The 16,455-nt window shown below is 39.8% G+C and overlaps 1 protein-coding gene across 1 annotated transcript in view; it reads left to right on the forward strand.

Annotated features, from left to right (window-relative positions):
* mrpl23 (mitochondrial ribosomal protein L23) overlaps positions 1-15,905 on the forward strand; it is a 31,111-nt gene extending 15,206 nt beyond the window's left edge. Inside the window, exons 4-5 of the mRNA XM_058408791.1 lie at positions 4,370-4,443; positions 15,309-15,905. Coding sequence (XP_058264774.1) covers positions 4,370-4,443; positions 15,309-15,473 — 239 coding nt within the window. The 3' untranslated portion in view covers positions 15,474-15,905. The remainder of the gene's footprint in view (positions 1-4,369; positions 4,444-15,308) is intronic.
* Positions 15,906-16,455: the final 550 nt, after the last annotated feature.

Here is a 16,455-nt window from a genome sequence, read left to right on the forward strand (position 1 = left end):
CCACCACTTTGGTAGAAGTTCATCTTGATTCCCCAACTTTTTTGGCTCATCTCTGTATTTCTTTCTGAATTCCAGTCTGTTTTTCTTACTGCTGTTGAGAGGTTTTTATCTTGTGGTATGACCTCTGTATTTTTGCTCTTGTAGTCTTCTTCAAACAGTGGATTGTGATAGGTTCACTCCTGTCCTTTGGAGGTTGTTGGTGATGTCAGTGTCTGTTGTTTTTGGATGTTTCCATTGTTTTCTTTGGCTTGACCTGGTTGATGTCTGGTTGTTAGTGTACTAGTCAGAAGTCTCTGTTTTCCAGGACATTCCAGATTGTTGTGTTGGCCATGCCCCATAATTCTACAATGACTTGACTTGATTTTCCATCTTTTCTCAGTTTCAAAATGGCTTACTTTTCTCCCATAGACAGCTCTCTGGTCTATATGTTTGTTTATCCATTTTAACCGCAAATGCAGTCTTCACAGACGAAACCCAGTGCTCAAACCATAGACATTAAGAGCTATTAATTGTTTAAACAATCAATCAAAAGAAACACTGGTCAGTCAGAGGTTCCATTATTTTTCACCACTTGAGAAATCGGCCCCTTAACACATCTAGAAGAAAATATCAGGAAATAAAATCTAAAATTTGGATTCATTCATATTCATCTTTTGATCTCTTCAGTGTATAGCAAAAGCAAAAGAATTGGCCCTGCTGTTCCAATACTTTCAGAGAGGTCAGACAGAAGATTCATAGACTAGACAGAAGTCCCATCCATCCTTCCATTCATCAGTCCTTTCATGTTTAATAAGAGCCTTCATTTTATTAAATAAAGAAGCAAATATCTTTTATAGACCATTACTATTTATTATAATGTCCATTATAAACTAGCTTTCTAGTCAACGATAATTCTTCTGTCATCAACTAAATATTATTCTTAGCTGGCAGGTGTGAAAAATTCCTCATCTATCTCTCTACATTTTTTACCTGATAGGAAAAAATTCAATTAGTGACCCGTTACATTAGAAAACGTAGACTAATCTCTTTATTCATAATCTTCCACATTAGTCTTTCTAGTCTTATCTGCTGACAAAAGTTGTAGAATTTGATGAGTTGGATCCTTATGATTGCTGATCACTGTAGAAATAGAAATAGCCTTTATTTGTCACATATACATTACTGCACAGTGAAATTCTTTCTTCGCATATACCATCCTTGGAGGTTGGGGTCAGAGTGCAGGATCAGCCATGATACAGCGCCCCTGGAGCAGAGAGGGTTAAGGGCCTTGCTCAAGGGCCCAACAGTTGCAGCTTGGCGGTGCTGGGGCTTGAACCCCCTGATCTTACGGTCAACGACCCAGAGCCTTAACCACTTGAGCCACCACCGCCCCTAATGCAGCAGTGCTTTTATAATCATCACTGATTTTTTTTGTGTTTCCAAATTTCTATTTTTTCATTAGCTTTCAAATTCCAAATTCATTCAAATATTTATTCTTTGTCTGTGTCCGTCTCAAAGACAAGACTTAAATAGTTTTACACATATGACTATGGCACTTAACCAAAAGCTTGATCAAAGCATGACCTTCACTGCATTAGGGAAGCACGCTTAGCGGTGACACTGGCCACTTATTTACCTAATGTGATCTTATTCAAAATCCAAGGCAACATTAAATATTGTTTTCTCAAAGTTGAACTGTTCAAGCATGTTGGGCAGAAGAAAAATCATTTTAGTAAAAATTTTTTGTTTTTCCCAGAACTCAGTTGCAGTTACGTTCGATGGTTTTTCCCGGACAGCCAAACATTTCACAGCATACGCCCATTTTACGATTGCTCCAGTCAGAGCTCTCGTATTATCTAATTGATCACATTTACATTTCTGGCATTTGGCAGACACCTTTATCCCAAGCGACTTACAATTTATCTCATTTTATACGATTGAGCATTTTAGGGTTAAGGTCCTTGCTTAACCTCTAAGCTACCACATAATTGATTGTACACTTTACTAAGGTCATTATTAACACGTCTTCAGAACTGCATTTCACTGATGGAGCCTGTGCACTGATGTACTGTGCACCTTTTGATCATTTGTTGAGGCATTTGAGACCAGCTTAGCTTTTGCCCTGCCATAAATGTTGTGGTATGCAGTGATAAGAGAAGGGGAAAAAAAGTCCATTGACACTCTACTCCACTATAAAGCTTTGTCTCCATCCTTTTTCTGCCAAAAAATTGGCCTAAGCCACCAAGCAGAGCATATTTTAGACTTCTCATATTACACAGAAACCGTGTTCTCTGATAACAGCAGTCGAGGTGTAGAGGACAACAATAAGAGTTAGACATCAAGCACTAGTTTGCGTGATCAGATGGATTTTTTTTTTCTCCACAGCCACTTATCTTTAAATCTGCTGCTCCAGCATTCTGGCCATCAGCTGTCCTGGGATGCCCTGTTAAACACAGCAGCCAAGGAGTTACACAGCTAGATTTTTATTTTATAGTGGTGTTTGGATGGAGGGGGTGAAAGCGAAAAGGCTTTTCTGTATGTAAAAGATTTTATGGACGAGCAAATGATGCTTATTACAAGGTTTATCATCCCAGAAAATTGCAACAAGACCGATTTGTTGAATACAAGAGGGAATCACTTTTATGAGTGCCCTGTTGGGTTTTAGCCACCGGGAGTCCCATTTCCCTGCGAGCAGCTCTTTGCGATAATGTTGTGGGGAGCCGGCAAGCAGGCTGCTGCCTTTTTTACGAGTGCCACATAAAACACACACAAAAAAAAATAGTGGAACACCAATTAAAAAGGGAAAAAAAAGGAAAAAAAAATTCACCCACAACAACAAAGGCAAAGTGATCCATTTGTGCGTCAGAGCAGGTATCCCAGTCTGCGTCATGGGTTCCACTCCATTGGCGACGTAAAGGATGTGTGAGTGGGCCGAAGGGTTCGGCCTGCGCCCCAGCGCCCCAGCGCTCAAGGGATCCATTCTTCCCTCCCTGAGTGTGGTGGGGTATTTTGGAAGCAGTTGCCATGGCTACCCCTCTGTCGTGGGATTTGTAATGTTGCAGTAGCCAAACCACAATCCCAAAACAAGGGGAATATGTAATTTTTTTTTGAAGGGGGTACAGAGCGCGGGGTGGGATGCTGCTGGAGTAGAGCACAGCGTGTTGGTACACATGAACTAAAGTATGTTTTTCATCTGGTTTACGTGAGTGAACCAGCTGACCTTAAACTGAGGTTTCCACCATCTTTTTTTCCCCACCTCTATTGAACTATCACTCATTAAATCACTGAGGCTGTTCAAGAACGCTGCTCTAATCACATGTCAATGTAATGTACTCCCTGCAAAACCAAGCTCTCTAAGGATCATTTTTTGGGTTTTTGGTTCAAAATGAAGTCATCAGTCTTTTTTTTTTTTTTTTTTTTTTTTTTATTAAGGAACGGTTGTTCCTTTCTTGAAAATGTGGCAGCGGTTGAGAAATTGGAAAAGGGTTTTTTTTGCCGTCTTTTTTAGGTAAATTGTCCAGGCTTTTTAAAATGACATCATGCGCATCTGGTAAAAGGTTAACATGCTATTCACAGTCAATGGACCTGAGCCTTCTTACAGGCAAAACCCACCCCGTTTCTGTCTGTGAAAACATTTATTGTTTTAAAGAAGGCAGAATAATTGCCTTTTTGTGTGTGTGACTGTGCAAATGCACAAATTCTACCCACAAAATCAGATTCGGGGTCAGATACACTCTCTTAAAGGGAAAGTCCAACCTGAAACATGTTTAGTTGGTTGGTTGCTGTATTTTTGTTATTCCCATGAGAACTTTAGCGGTTGTCTGGCTCTCTGATGTAAAAGCAAGACATTGCTAGCACATTTAGAGGGAAAAAAAAAAAGCTCAAAGATATATGATAATCAAATTTCACTGTTTGATCTGAAAAGCAATAGAACAAGAGCTTGTTCTCTTATTTACTGTTTTCCAGCAACATTCACTGTCATATTGATGGGAGCTGGAGTGACTAAAGGACTAAAGCGCCGCTGCATCACTAGTTTTTTTCACTATTGTTAACCGTGTGAAAATATAGCAGCAAATTGAAAATAAAAATCAGCTCAGAATTTCATTATAAAGTAAATGATAGTTAATGCTAATTAAACAGATTAATAGGTATGTTGTTCAGGATGGATTTTTTCCCCCCTCTTTCACTTTGTTTGGAGATGCAAGGTAGTATTTCCTGCATTTTTTCGACTTTTACAACTGTTGAACATTGTCCAGTTTTTTAAGAGGCTCATAGGATGCCGGTTATTAGGAAGCGGTCAAAACCATGTTCCCATTTTCATTTGTTAGCAATGATTAAAATTGTTAAAAGCTGGTGACTAAGTCATTAATGAGCTTTTTCTCCATTTCAGGTACAAACAAGAAAAGGAACCACTTAAACCAGCGAGTGAAGAGGCCAGATTACAAAGTGGCATACGTTCAGCTGGTGAGTGTGATCTCGTGGGGAAAATAAAAAGCCTGGACTTGTCTGGGGAACAGCTTGCATCTTGAATTACTGACCTTGCTGACCACCTCGATGTTCAGAAACATGAGTATTACACAGTTTAAACCAGAGGGAGCCTATTGTAAAACAACCTCCAACAGAGTCCCAATCATCTGTTCATGAGAATGTTTTATTAAGTTGGCATTATGAGCTTTTGTCTCCTTTTTGAGGGCTTGTTACAGCTTATTTTTCTTTAGAGAACCCTGAGGCAAAGGTGGCCTTTAATGTGAAATCCTCATCTTATTGTGGTCTACTCCCAGCATCCCTGTGCTGTTTGTTTGCTGTCTGTCTCTCTCACACACTTGGCCCTTCTCTCCTGAGAGAGAAGCCAGATTCTCACATGGGCTGAAGGGGGCAAGAGGTCGTCTTTGGTTACGTGCAAGGCCTTGTGCAGGAAGTATAGTATAAAGTTCCAGGCAAAGTATGGTTATTATCACAGGCAGCTCAGAGTTTTGTTTCTGTGGGCACCAGAATGTTAACGTTGGTTTTGGTCCAGAGGCATCGCCAGCTGCAGGGTTCACACCTGCGCTTGGGGTGAATCCAGGGCCATTGTTGGAACCTGGCGTTTTAAGTTCACCGCTTTGAAAGGGAGGAAAATATCTTCGGTGGTCTCCTCTGATCTCTCTAGCAAAGGTTCTTTGTTTTCAGAAGTTTTCAAGTTGTCAAAGAGATATCGGATTGTTTATCCTCCCTTTTAAGCCTCAATCTGAAGATGAATAAATAATTAAAGTTGTTAAAACACAGCCTTCTGTAATGGGATCAGCGTATATCAATATTTTAAAGAGGAACTTCCTCTTATGAAAAGCTGAATCACTTCCTTTGCTGCCTTTGTGCAGTCAATTTAATCTTCTCAAATCCAGCATCAGGTTGCCTGCATTACTCCCGCTGTACTTCATAACTGCACTAAATATACACATCAGCAATTTAAAAATGAAATGTTATTGTTGTGAATTGTTACACAAAACTAACTATTTGTTTGACATCCTCATTTAGGTTTGAATCGTAGACGTAAAAATCTGGAGCTGACAAAGGCATAGATATGAAAACGAATTTCCGATTCTCTTTTTTTTTCTTTTTTTTTTTTTTTTTTCTTTTTTTTTTTTAAGTCTGGTGCGTTTGCAGAGAAAAAAACACTGCACAAGGAAAAAAAACTCATTTCCTTTCAGTGGTGGGTAAAAAAACAAGATTGTTCCTAATTGACACCACATGTGGGGGAGTGTTTTGTGGTCTGATACCCACAGTGGTTCCCCCCGTCCAACTCCTCCTCATACACGCTCCATGAGCTAATATTCCAGCTCTATTTCCCTTTCTATCCCCCCGTTTTACAAACTCCAGGATTGGAGTGAGGCACAGGGTTCCAGCTAACAGACGTGAGACGGGACTGTGGGTGCTGTGAGCTGTAGGAGGCGATGGAGGAAGAGGGTGGTGAATGGGGTTGACGGGTGAAACCGGGGAGACGACTGAGCGCATAGTGTTGCTGTGCCAAAACAGGGAGGTCCAGAGACAGGGCAGGGAGGTCTTGAGCGACAGAAAAGAGAATATCTAGGTTCCGCGGTAAACTGTGCAAGTCTGTTATGTACATGTGCAGTGAGTAAAGTCTTGGTACATTTCAGTGTTTTCACTAAAGATCATTACCAAGATGCACAGCTTTTGAATGAACATTTAGAGCAGTGATTTTTGACAGTTTAGCGATTTTTCAAAATGTGGTAGTGGTTAAGAAATAGGAGAAGACTGTTGATTATTATGATTATGATTATTTATTTATATTTTTATTATAGTTAAATTACATGTTTTTAAACCTTCCATTTTTTCAGACCCTAGGATAATGTGTAAAACTATTATAGCTTTAAAGCAGGAATTACATGAAATAAAAGCATGGTAAAAAATTGTGACCGACCAGTTAAGAATGTACGATTATGCTTCTATATTCACAATAATAACTTAACTTAGTTCTAACTTAGAATTTTTATCAAATATGGACTCGCTGGTTTAAGATCTCCTGCATAACAAATCGACTTTTGTTAGACCAGACACTTGTAGAACAACTGCAGATGTTGGCCTTAAGCAAGACCAAGAGAATGGCAGAAGTAAAGGGTCAAAACAATCATTGTTTATCAAAGCTGATGCTGTTTTGGCCTCTCTGAGTTAAGAAAGACAAAGCAGGCAAATTCTTTTTTAAACGTATCTGGAGAAACATATTTGAAACATGTGCCGAAAGCCTGAAAACATCATCTCATTAGGATATGATTTGTTTTTTTCCAAAATTGCTAATTTGTTTTGCAAAGGTCCCAGGTACTTGTGGTTAATAGGTATTAGGTGCGTTACCCATCCAGTGAGCTGAAATTGTTCTACATTTTTTAGTAGATATGTGTACCAGAAGAGAGAGTGGATGCATGATTGGACAAGTAATAAATTCCTTATCCCACCAGACGAGTCAAAGCTACAATTTGCTGGCCATGTTTTGGTTAACCTGGAAAATTAATGTAATAATGGATTGCGAGCTAGTAACCCGCATTACTACAGACTATAAGACAAACAATTCTATGTAAAATTTCATGATTGAGCCCTTAACCAAAACTCTAGCAAGCTGCTGGCCAATGTTTTGGCTGTGCTGTGCAATTTGCATTGCAAAGTCTGATGTGTCTGGCTAGTGTTTTATTTTCTCTTGATACGTTTAACCAAAAAGTGACTGTTATTTACAGAAAGAATGAATGTATACCAGCTTTGTCTTTATAGTGTACAGTTGTGGATGAGTAATGACTCATAATCACTGCTGTCACCCAGAAGAGGATGGGTTTCCTTTGCTGTCTGGTTTCTCTCGGGGTTTCTTCCTCATGTCGTCTCAGGGAGTTTTTTCCCTTGCCAACGTGGCCTCTTACTTGCCCATTTCTATAAATAACAATGGAATCAACGAATAATTAGGCTTTATGGCACCTGGGTTACGGTTTCTTCATTCTTCAAGTATCATCTGTCGCCTTTGCACACTAATTAATGTTTATATTAGTTTATCAATATTTAACATTTATTAATCTGTTTAATATCCTAGTAAAAAACAGCCTATTTTATCCTGGACCGATGTTTATAGAGCAGCAGGTCGTGGTATGCCCATGCAGTTATGATGTATCAGATGACTCTGTACATAAACTTAACCAACCAACCAACCTGAGGACCTGACAGTTTAATAACATTTTTATTAAGCAATAATTAATTATACAAAGATAAAAAAAAGATTATTTATGTCATTCCTGTTTATTCGTAAGGTTCGCCTTAAATGGCCAGCAGTAAAACGATCCTTTCAAAGCAGTGTTCGTCTGAATGACTGAATGATTGGACTCTAATGGTCATCATTTACAGTAAAACCAAACAATTTACTCAAGAATGCTGTGTCTGACCTAGCAAACATTTTTCCCCCTTCTAGTTTGTCCTTTTAATTATGCTTGAATTTTTTTTTTTTTTAACTGTCGTCCCAGATGCTAATTAGCACAATTGTCTCCATTTTTTTACCACATACTGAAAGAGAATGAGTGAACACCTACATCAAGCTATCCCACCCGCATGGTTTTATCGCACTGAGTATGGTTAGTTAGCCGTGCCAAAAACAACGTGCTGAGTTGCGGTTTAAAAGCATTCTGGGCTTAACTGTGTTCATGTGGAAAATTTGGAAACTATTGGAAATTCCTACCATCAATAATTATATACCTACAGGATATAGTGGCCAGTGGCTATAGATACAAAGTAGGTACCCAATAAACCAACTTAGTGTACAGTTACCTTGTGAATGGAAGGCAGGGGGACTTGGGGACTTGTTTTTTTGTCTAATTAGCCCCTTTTAACCCACGTTAGAAACGTTGAAGGCTTAAATATCAGATTAGTGATTTTTTTTTTCCATTAAAAAAAAAACAGTCTCCTCTCTCATACTTTTCTCATCACACATGCGTGTAATGATTCAGGAGACCATGGTGTAGCTCTGCACAAACAGCCCCGTCCCCCATATTGTTGTTCTGCAGGGGTCTTATTGTGCCTCCTAGTATTTGGCAGTACCCATCAGCTATTGCTGCTGCTAATTGTCGGTTGTTTGTTAGAGATCTCATTGCCTCGTCTCCAGAACCCAGAGTTTTTATTGGGGGAGTGTTTCAGGCTGGCCCAGCTGGTAACCAGGCTACCTTTCGGATCAGATCACAATGTTCTACCTGGGTTTGGAGGAAAACCCTGCTCAATTGTCATGGAACAAAACAGTGTGAAACCCAGTCTGGATCAAGCACACTGTTATTTTCCTATTCAAATAGTTTCCTTTTTCTAAGTGTGTCCCCCTTGACCCAAAGCAAATTAACACCCTTTTGAGTGTTTACTGAAAAAAAAAATGTTTGGTGTTAAAATCTCAATCTTGATCTTATCAACACTAGGTGGCAACATTTGGCTTTGCTCATTTTCACATACCACCGGACCCCTGGACCTCACTGGTCTGGATTCTTTATGGTTCAGGGTACAGTAAGCTTAAGCTTAAGCTTTCAGCGGCAAAAGGGAAAGGGTGAGGGGCTTTTCTTTCCCTAGTGTCCAAGACAAATGGCAGGAAAAATCCCCCACCATTCCCCTTCACAGCTGGCTTCCTGTTGAGTTCTAAATCTTAACTCTCTTGAATCCTATTTTTCAATTAAACTCAGAGAAATTGTATTCATCTCAACTCATCTGCACCTTCTTTCTGCTCACCATGTCACACGGTTCAAATTTCTCATGTTTTCTTATGAGCAAAAAGATTGAATTGCTGGATTCAAGGCTTGTGGAGGTCCTGGAATTCTTTGTAAATGGTGAGCGAGAAAAGATTTTCACTCAGTGGCAATTTTTTATTTATTTATTTATTTATTTATTTATATTTTTTTTAAAGATTTTATTTTACAAAGACGAGTGACAAGAAAATGTCAGAAATATACATTTTGGATGTTTGGATGATTTTGCAGTATGCAAACACACAATTTCCAACAAGATTTTGCAGTTTTGACAGCAACAGAGTTTCCTTCGAGGCGAACGATGGGAAGAGAGAATACAGCATATAAATAATGGAAAGGGAAAGTAGAGGTCTCCTGTTTGAAGTTCGCTCACACATGCCGCTCTTCAGCAGGGAGCCACTGCACAACAGCTTCTGTAAGAGTCAGCAGGCACATACATAAGGAAAAACATACTAAACCCCATCACCCCCTCTTTTAGACACCTTGTGCTTCTCGGCTCTGTCATTTCCTGCAGGTCGCTCTCATTTAGATATCGCTGTAAACACTTTCAGTAATAAAAATCCCTTTGATTACGCTTGACCTTTTCGTGCTCTATCGCTGCTCTGATCAGTCTCTCAACATGGAGGCACCACCCAGCTTTATTTTGGCCTCATTTTCAGAATAAATTTCTCAGATACTGGCACTGGTCTTCCTGTTATGCTGCCAACTCCCCAGTTTTTTTTTGCTACTTGACTTTTTTTCCCCAACCATGCTTAATTTTCCTTTGTGTATTTCTAATGCTGGAAATGGAGGAAGGGGTCTAGACGCCATGTTTATTGGTGGAATTTCAACACCGTTGGGTTTATCTTTAGGTGTTGTTGACAGGGTCCAATATCTTGGTGGCCCAAAAAATAGCCAAGACTCCAACAAGCCTGAACAAGTAGGGCAGGTCTCACTGTTGTCAGGCAGGACACTGTGGAATGAGTGACTCAGTGGCTTAAAAAATGACATGACTGATTTCTGATACAGGGCCGAAAGTACCACCACTCCCACCCCTCCCTTACGTTGGCTCTTTGGCTTGACTGTATTTATTTAACAAGCTGGACTCCGTGCCAGATGCTTGTCTAGAACAACACAGCGGGAAATACAGGCTCGCAATCGCAGTGGAAACACGCTTCTGTTTTGCAGTAAAGGGTGAAATGTCTGGCTTATGGCTCGTCTCAGTGAGGAAACATAATACGTTTTGTTTCATTTTTCCCTAGCACTACTTTTCCCTGGCATTGAAGTTTCATTAGAGTGGTTACGGGAACAAAGACACTAAAGCTTTTTCTCCTGCTTGGTTCTCGTGAGGCAGCTTCGTCTTGGCATTGGGAATGCCAAGCATGAATCATGTTCTCAACTGCTGTGGGCAGTTGGTTTTGACAGCTGGGTCACTCGACTCATGTTTAGAGGAAGTGTGTTTTGCACAAACACTGGCCCTCTGCTGCTGGATGAGGAAGGCGGTGGGGTCGGCAGGCGGACAGACAGCTTGGCTCGGGGCCATATGGACCAAAGACAGGGCCAGATCCAATGGTCTTTGCAGAGCTCTGTAATTTGCCTTTGGGTCAAAGCTGTTTTCACTGTGAGCTGACGATCCGGCACCACATTTGATCATATTTACAAGTCAAAATAATTGTTCCCCAATCATTTTGCTTTTTGACCACTTATAGATCCCAGCTTCAGATTGCAGTGAAAATGAAACACATGCATCTCTGTTCAATTGTTCAATAACTTTTTCAGATGGCTTCCATTAGGCATGATTATAGATTTATACCTATTCCTATAGACTAGAGAGAATTTTCAGCAGAGGCCCAGATAGAATGGTGCTTTATGTTGTATTCCCATCTGCCCCATTCTAAACATGTTCCTAAATCAATTAGTTCAGACTGCTGTATTGTCAGGAACTGTGGTTAAATGCTGGTCCAAGTTTAGGTTCAAGAGAAGAGGTCACATGCTGGGTAAGAACAGCTTGCTCTTGACTTAAGTTTATTTCCTTTTATTTGTTTCTCAATCTGTGCTTTTACTGCTTATGAAAAATGTCACGCTATTCTTTCCCACCGCATTTTTTTTAATATAATAAACACAACATTAGACTGACATTAGCCCTGAATGTTTATAGTCAGCTGCAATAAGTAATTATCAATATTTTTGTTAATATTTTTTTTTGGTTTTATAATTGACATCATCTGCTGTGCGGACTGCATTTACCTATAAACAATGGCAAAATTACTCCTTAATTCAAAACCACATCTAATTTTAGGCAGAACATAGCACAAGCATGCACATCAGGAGGGGTAAGTGCAATGTATTAGTAAGAGATTGGATTTGTGTATCTTTTGTAAGTCTCAGATCATGCTTCAAGGAAATATGATGTACTGAGAAGAGTAGGTGCTAATCGACTGCAGATGGAACGTGACTCAGTTTACACGCTGCAAGTTATGAAGCAGTCTAAAGCAAGACACTACACGTGAACAGGGTCAATTGTTTAAAACAATAGATCAGTATTTCCCCATGTTAGATTTAAAAAATAAATAGAAAATACACCATCATTGAATACATATCTACTCTAGATTGTGGAATTTATAGCAGAAATGGACTGTAATCATAACATGAATATCAGAAAACATGCTTTTCAGGGATATGACATGATTCTGGCGAATCTGGGCGGAGCTTGAAGTCTTATTTTGTCCTAAGTGGGGGGAAAACGGTAAAATTAACACTTCTATTGTTCTGATATTTTTATTGCTGTCGATGAGTAGAAGAGTAGCAGTTTATTCAGAAATCTGTAAATGATCCAAATGGACTTTTCTACCTGTAACATTTTGGTTTAAGTGTTTGTGGTGCAACAGCAAGTCTGCACATTGTTAGCTTTAACCTTCTCTCAGGACTGACTTTATACCCGGACTGCTCTTCCTGTCACCAGCACTTCTCTGCTACCTTGATTACAGCCAGTTTCTGGTGTGGTATGTGTGTCAAGACCCAGAGATATGAGGCATCGTAAGTGCAGATAAATAGCTGAAGCTTGTGTATATCAGTTGATAGGCCAGACTTTGAAGCCAGAGGAAGTAACAGTGTGGCCCACCCAGTAAGCCTGGTAGAAAGAGCTATTTACAAGCATCTTCCTGCATTTCCTGATCTCCCAACTAGTAACGGATTTGTTAACAGTCTTCCAACATTACTCCAACAACTCTGGTTATATTAACACTTGTAAAACCAAGTGTAGGTTAATATAAGCTTCAGCAGGATATTTGCGGACATCATGTTGGGGTAATAAAGTGGAGAAGCAGTGATAAAATTTGGAAGCGTATCATTGAAGTGATACAGGAAAGCTTGCAGATCGGAGCCCCACTCTTGCAGACAGCTTTACTTACAGCTCCCAAATCACTTACTAACAACGTCTGGCACGGTTGTTGGCCATTTCTAACATGCTCATGTTGTTTGCGATCATCACTGTAGAGCACACATCAGGGATAAAAAGGTGAGTGAGGTTGGCAGGGTGTTGCTCTTTCTATTACTGTTGATCTTTTCAAGACCAGCCCAAGTCCTGCCGGCTATTCCTGTTTAACTGATTGCATATATGATTGTGACTAGCATGGGGCAATTACATTTGCATGCAACAGCAAAATGTTTAGTCCTAGTTTAATGTTTTAGTCAACGTGTTTGACATTTAGTTGCATTAAATTCTTCATCCACGTTTATTTTAAGTAACCTCCTCTACTTTCTGATTTTCAGTTTTTGATTTAATGTAAATTCCCTGTACTGCAGGACACCCACTTATTCTGACTTTTTTTGACTGATGCTCCTTTTGCTTAACTCTTTTTTTTTAAAGCATTTGTAATCCATGTGTTCAATCCATGAAGGAAGCTCAGACATTGAAATGATTGTTTAAAAAAAAAAAAACAGCAACAATATAATGAAGATCTGGGCTGAGCCCAACATGGTGTGTGTTCCATGCTACACTGTGTTATTCCCACTTTTCTTGTTGAAAATTGAAGAAGCAGTTCACGAAATGTGACGGTACGTAATGTGTCTAGAGCACGTGGTGGAAAAATGTTAACTTTTAAGCACCGTCCTGCTTATTCCATATTGTACAGTGCACTAATTGACTCAGTAGGCAGTGCAGTGTATACATTTCACATAGTAATGTTTTATTCCACTCGTAAATCTGAATAGAAATGTGCCCCAGCTCCAGACAGAACTTTAGTACACATCATATACATTCAGATCATCAGCTGCTGCCAGCAATAAGAGACTTGTTTAATGTATGTGAATGTTTTGATGATCTGAATGCACCATTCTTTAATCAGACCACAGTCTGTCTGCATGAGAGTTCTTCTAGTGTTTATACAAGGTGTCCAAACTTTTGAGCTCCATGCTGGATTGTCATGCAAACAGGGTCCCTCTGCCGGTCTTGGCTTAAATGTGTTTTTCTTCAGCAGAGTTTACAACAGGTGAAAGGACTGAGCATATTTGGCATCCGATTTGATACTCCGTTACCAAGGGCCTATTTAATAGGTTTGTTTCTCGTACTTTGACTTGGCTCGTCCTCTGTGTTTATAGTGTGGGGTTTCGCATTCCTACATGGTTAAGTTCGAACACCACTACCGAGCTTTGGAGGCCAGTCTGTTGATATTAGGTACCCCCACCACTCCCACGCTCCTTCACTGCGGCCCAAATAAGAGCCCGGCCCGTTAGAAATGCTGGAACTCCAAATGTATTTGTCCAGAGCGGCACTGCTTCTCATTAAACATGGCTTGCAGCAATCCCCCTGTTTCCTCTTGTTGCTGCCCAACTTTGTTTTATCTCTGGAACAACATTGGTGAGCCCTAATCCACAGAGGAAAAGCAGCACCACCAGCATGTAGCCACTGTGTTTGGAGGGACCAAGCCAGCTATTTTTTTCCCCTTTTCAAAGTAATGAACTTCTCATTGTCCTCCTGGTGGGACCGGGCCATTGAAATGTAGTGGTCTATGCATTTTTGGGGGCTTAGTTAGACAGAAACCAACATTCCAGATGGAGGTCATAATGTTCTCTTTTCTTAAAGTTAGTAGAAAACCTGAAAGTATGGTCTATTTATTGTTTCTTGTCCCTTGTTAATTAATAGATTAATAGGCTCACCCACAGGGCTTCCTCCTCAATTCATTCCATTGCACTGAGTAAGCCACAGAGTGGCCAATTTTCATGACCATTTTGGCTTCCTGTTATAAATGTATGTTTTAAAAAAAAAAGTTTAGATCATTCATCTAGTTTTCTTCCTTGTTTAAATGTTATATCCAGGAGTTTTAGCACTTCTGTTGTGAATCTAATCCCTGTTTAAAATGAAAAATGTATATTTTGATTTACTGGGACATGTTATTGGTGCTATGAATCCTTTCTCCAAAGCGGAACCACAAAATGTCCTTCGTTTGACATGAGAAGGATTTTTTTTTTTTAAATAAATGTAATGAATTACAGCTCATTAGATATTATAGAGTGAAGTATGCACAGTGGAAAGGCTAATATTTATTTAGCCGAGAAAGAGAGAGGTTGAAGAAAATGGGCAACTGCTCGTATGGAATAGCTACAGCTGTTTGTCTTAACTTCACTCTGTTACACTGAACCATTACTGTGGAATGGACTAAATTATGGATGTTCTTCAATCTCTAAATAAATGAAAGACCAAGTATGTCTTCTGCTAGTAGTAAAATCGGAGAGAGCAGCAGACCGTAGATATTTTAGCTCATCCGAGTGAAAGCTCACTCACGTGTCTTTATGTCTTGGGTGTAGGCAAGAAGTACTACTTTGGTTATATTAAGAAGTGTTTCCCTGATTATCCCGTTCCTCCATCCTCAAGATCTAGCCACCCTCTTTTTATTACGCACTTTGAGGCTGACTAAGTTTTCCTAAGATGCTTCACAGTCTCAGTTGCATGATGGATGACATTTGATTTCGATCTAAAACAGGACTCTTACAGTAAAAGCAAGCAGGTTTCACCAGAGAGGCTTATGGTCAGCAATCAGAGGAAATGTAGACTCATTTTCATGTTATCTCTACATAAACCTGATGGAATTTTTGCTTTCCACACAGGGTCAGCAGCAGACGTTCCAATTTCCAGATATCTTTCCAGAGAAGGAAAAACAGCACGAGGAGGGCTCCGTGGAGGCGATGCAGGAGAAATTCATGGAGGATGAGCGACAGAGGCAGAAACCAGACCCTAGAAGAGGGGGAGTCACCGAATGGTTTGGCCTCTAAAGACACATCGCAAAAGGCGTGAGAACTATTAAGACGTTTCTGTTGCACTGGCCAGTTATTTGCAGCGATATCGCCTGAACTTGGCCCTCTGTTTCCGAGACACGGTACATTCTGTGCTGTCTGTAAACATGCCTGAACTCACAATGCGTCCCCAAAGCCTTGTATATTATCAGCCTTGTGTCTGCTCTACTGTTATCCCCAACGGAGGTGAAGTTAACATGAAGCAGCACACAGAGCCTTCATCATGGGTTTAGGTTCCTCTGAAAGACCTGCCACAATTCATGTCTAATTATGCCTTTTGAGTCCAGAACACAGCATCCAGAGAGGACAGGTTCAAATGATGGCTTTATCGTCTTACTGTCTCAGATGTCCTAAACCTACAAAGATTTGTGAATGTTTGTGAATGCATTTTCCATTAAAAACCTACATATATTAGTGTCTCAAATGTTTTGGATTTCTGACAAGTTTTCATAAATAATTGTCTAAATGCTTGCTTGAGCAGATATCTATGCTTGAGCAGTATAACAGTCCCTCCAGGATTTCGCAATCGCAGAGTTTAAGAGAAAATCGAGCAAACTCCAATATTCAGAGGAGCTTGTAGTTTTGTGATGCAAATTTCGGCCAAGACACATCGTTTCATCATCACCACGTGCTTTCAGCCAAACCACTCTTAGATTTACGTGCATTGAACACGAGTACAGCTATCATAGCAATAATTACATTTTTGTCTTCACTTCACACAATTTTTTACACAGCAATAAAAAAAATGTCTGAAATTCTGGAGGGACATTTATAGCTGTAGCAGCTATGATTTTAGCAGCACCTGAAAACTATGTTTCTCAGCTTTGTAAGCTAAAGCATGAGATGAAAATCACCCAGGACTGTAAAAGTCGGATTTGCTCGATTTGTGCCAGCTTGATCTTTGACCTGTGAATATCTGAGTCTGTTTTGTGAACTAATAGAAAACAAGTAGATGGGACTG

This window comes from Hemibagrus wyckioides, linkage group LG14 (assembly GCF_019097595.1).
Source record: "Hemibagrus wyckioides isolate EC202008001 linkage group LG14, SWU_Hwy_1.0, whole genome shotgun sequence".
In the NCBI taxonomy this organism is placed as follows: domain Eukaryota; kingdom Metazoa; phylum Chordata; class Actinopteri; order Siluriformes; family Bagridae; genus Hemibagrus; species Hemibagrus wyckioides.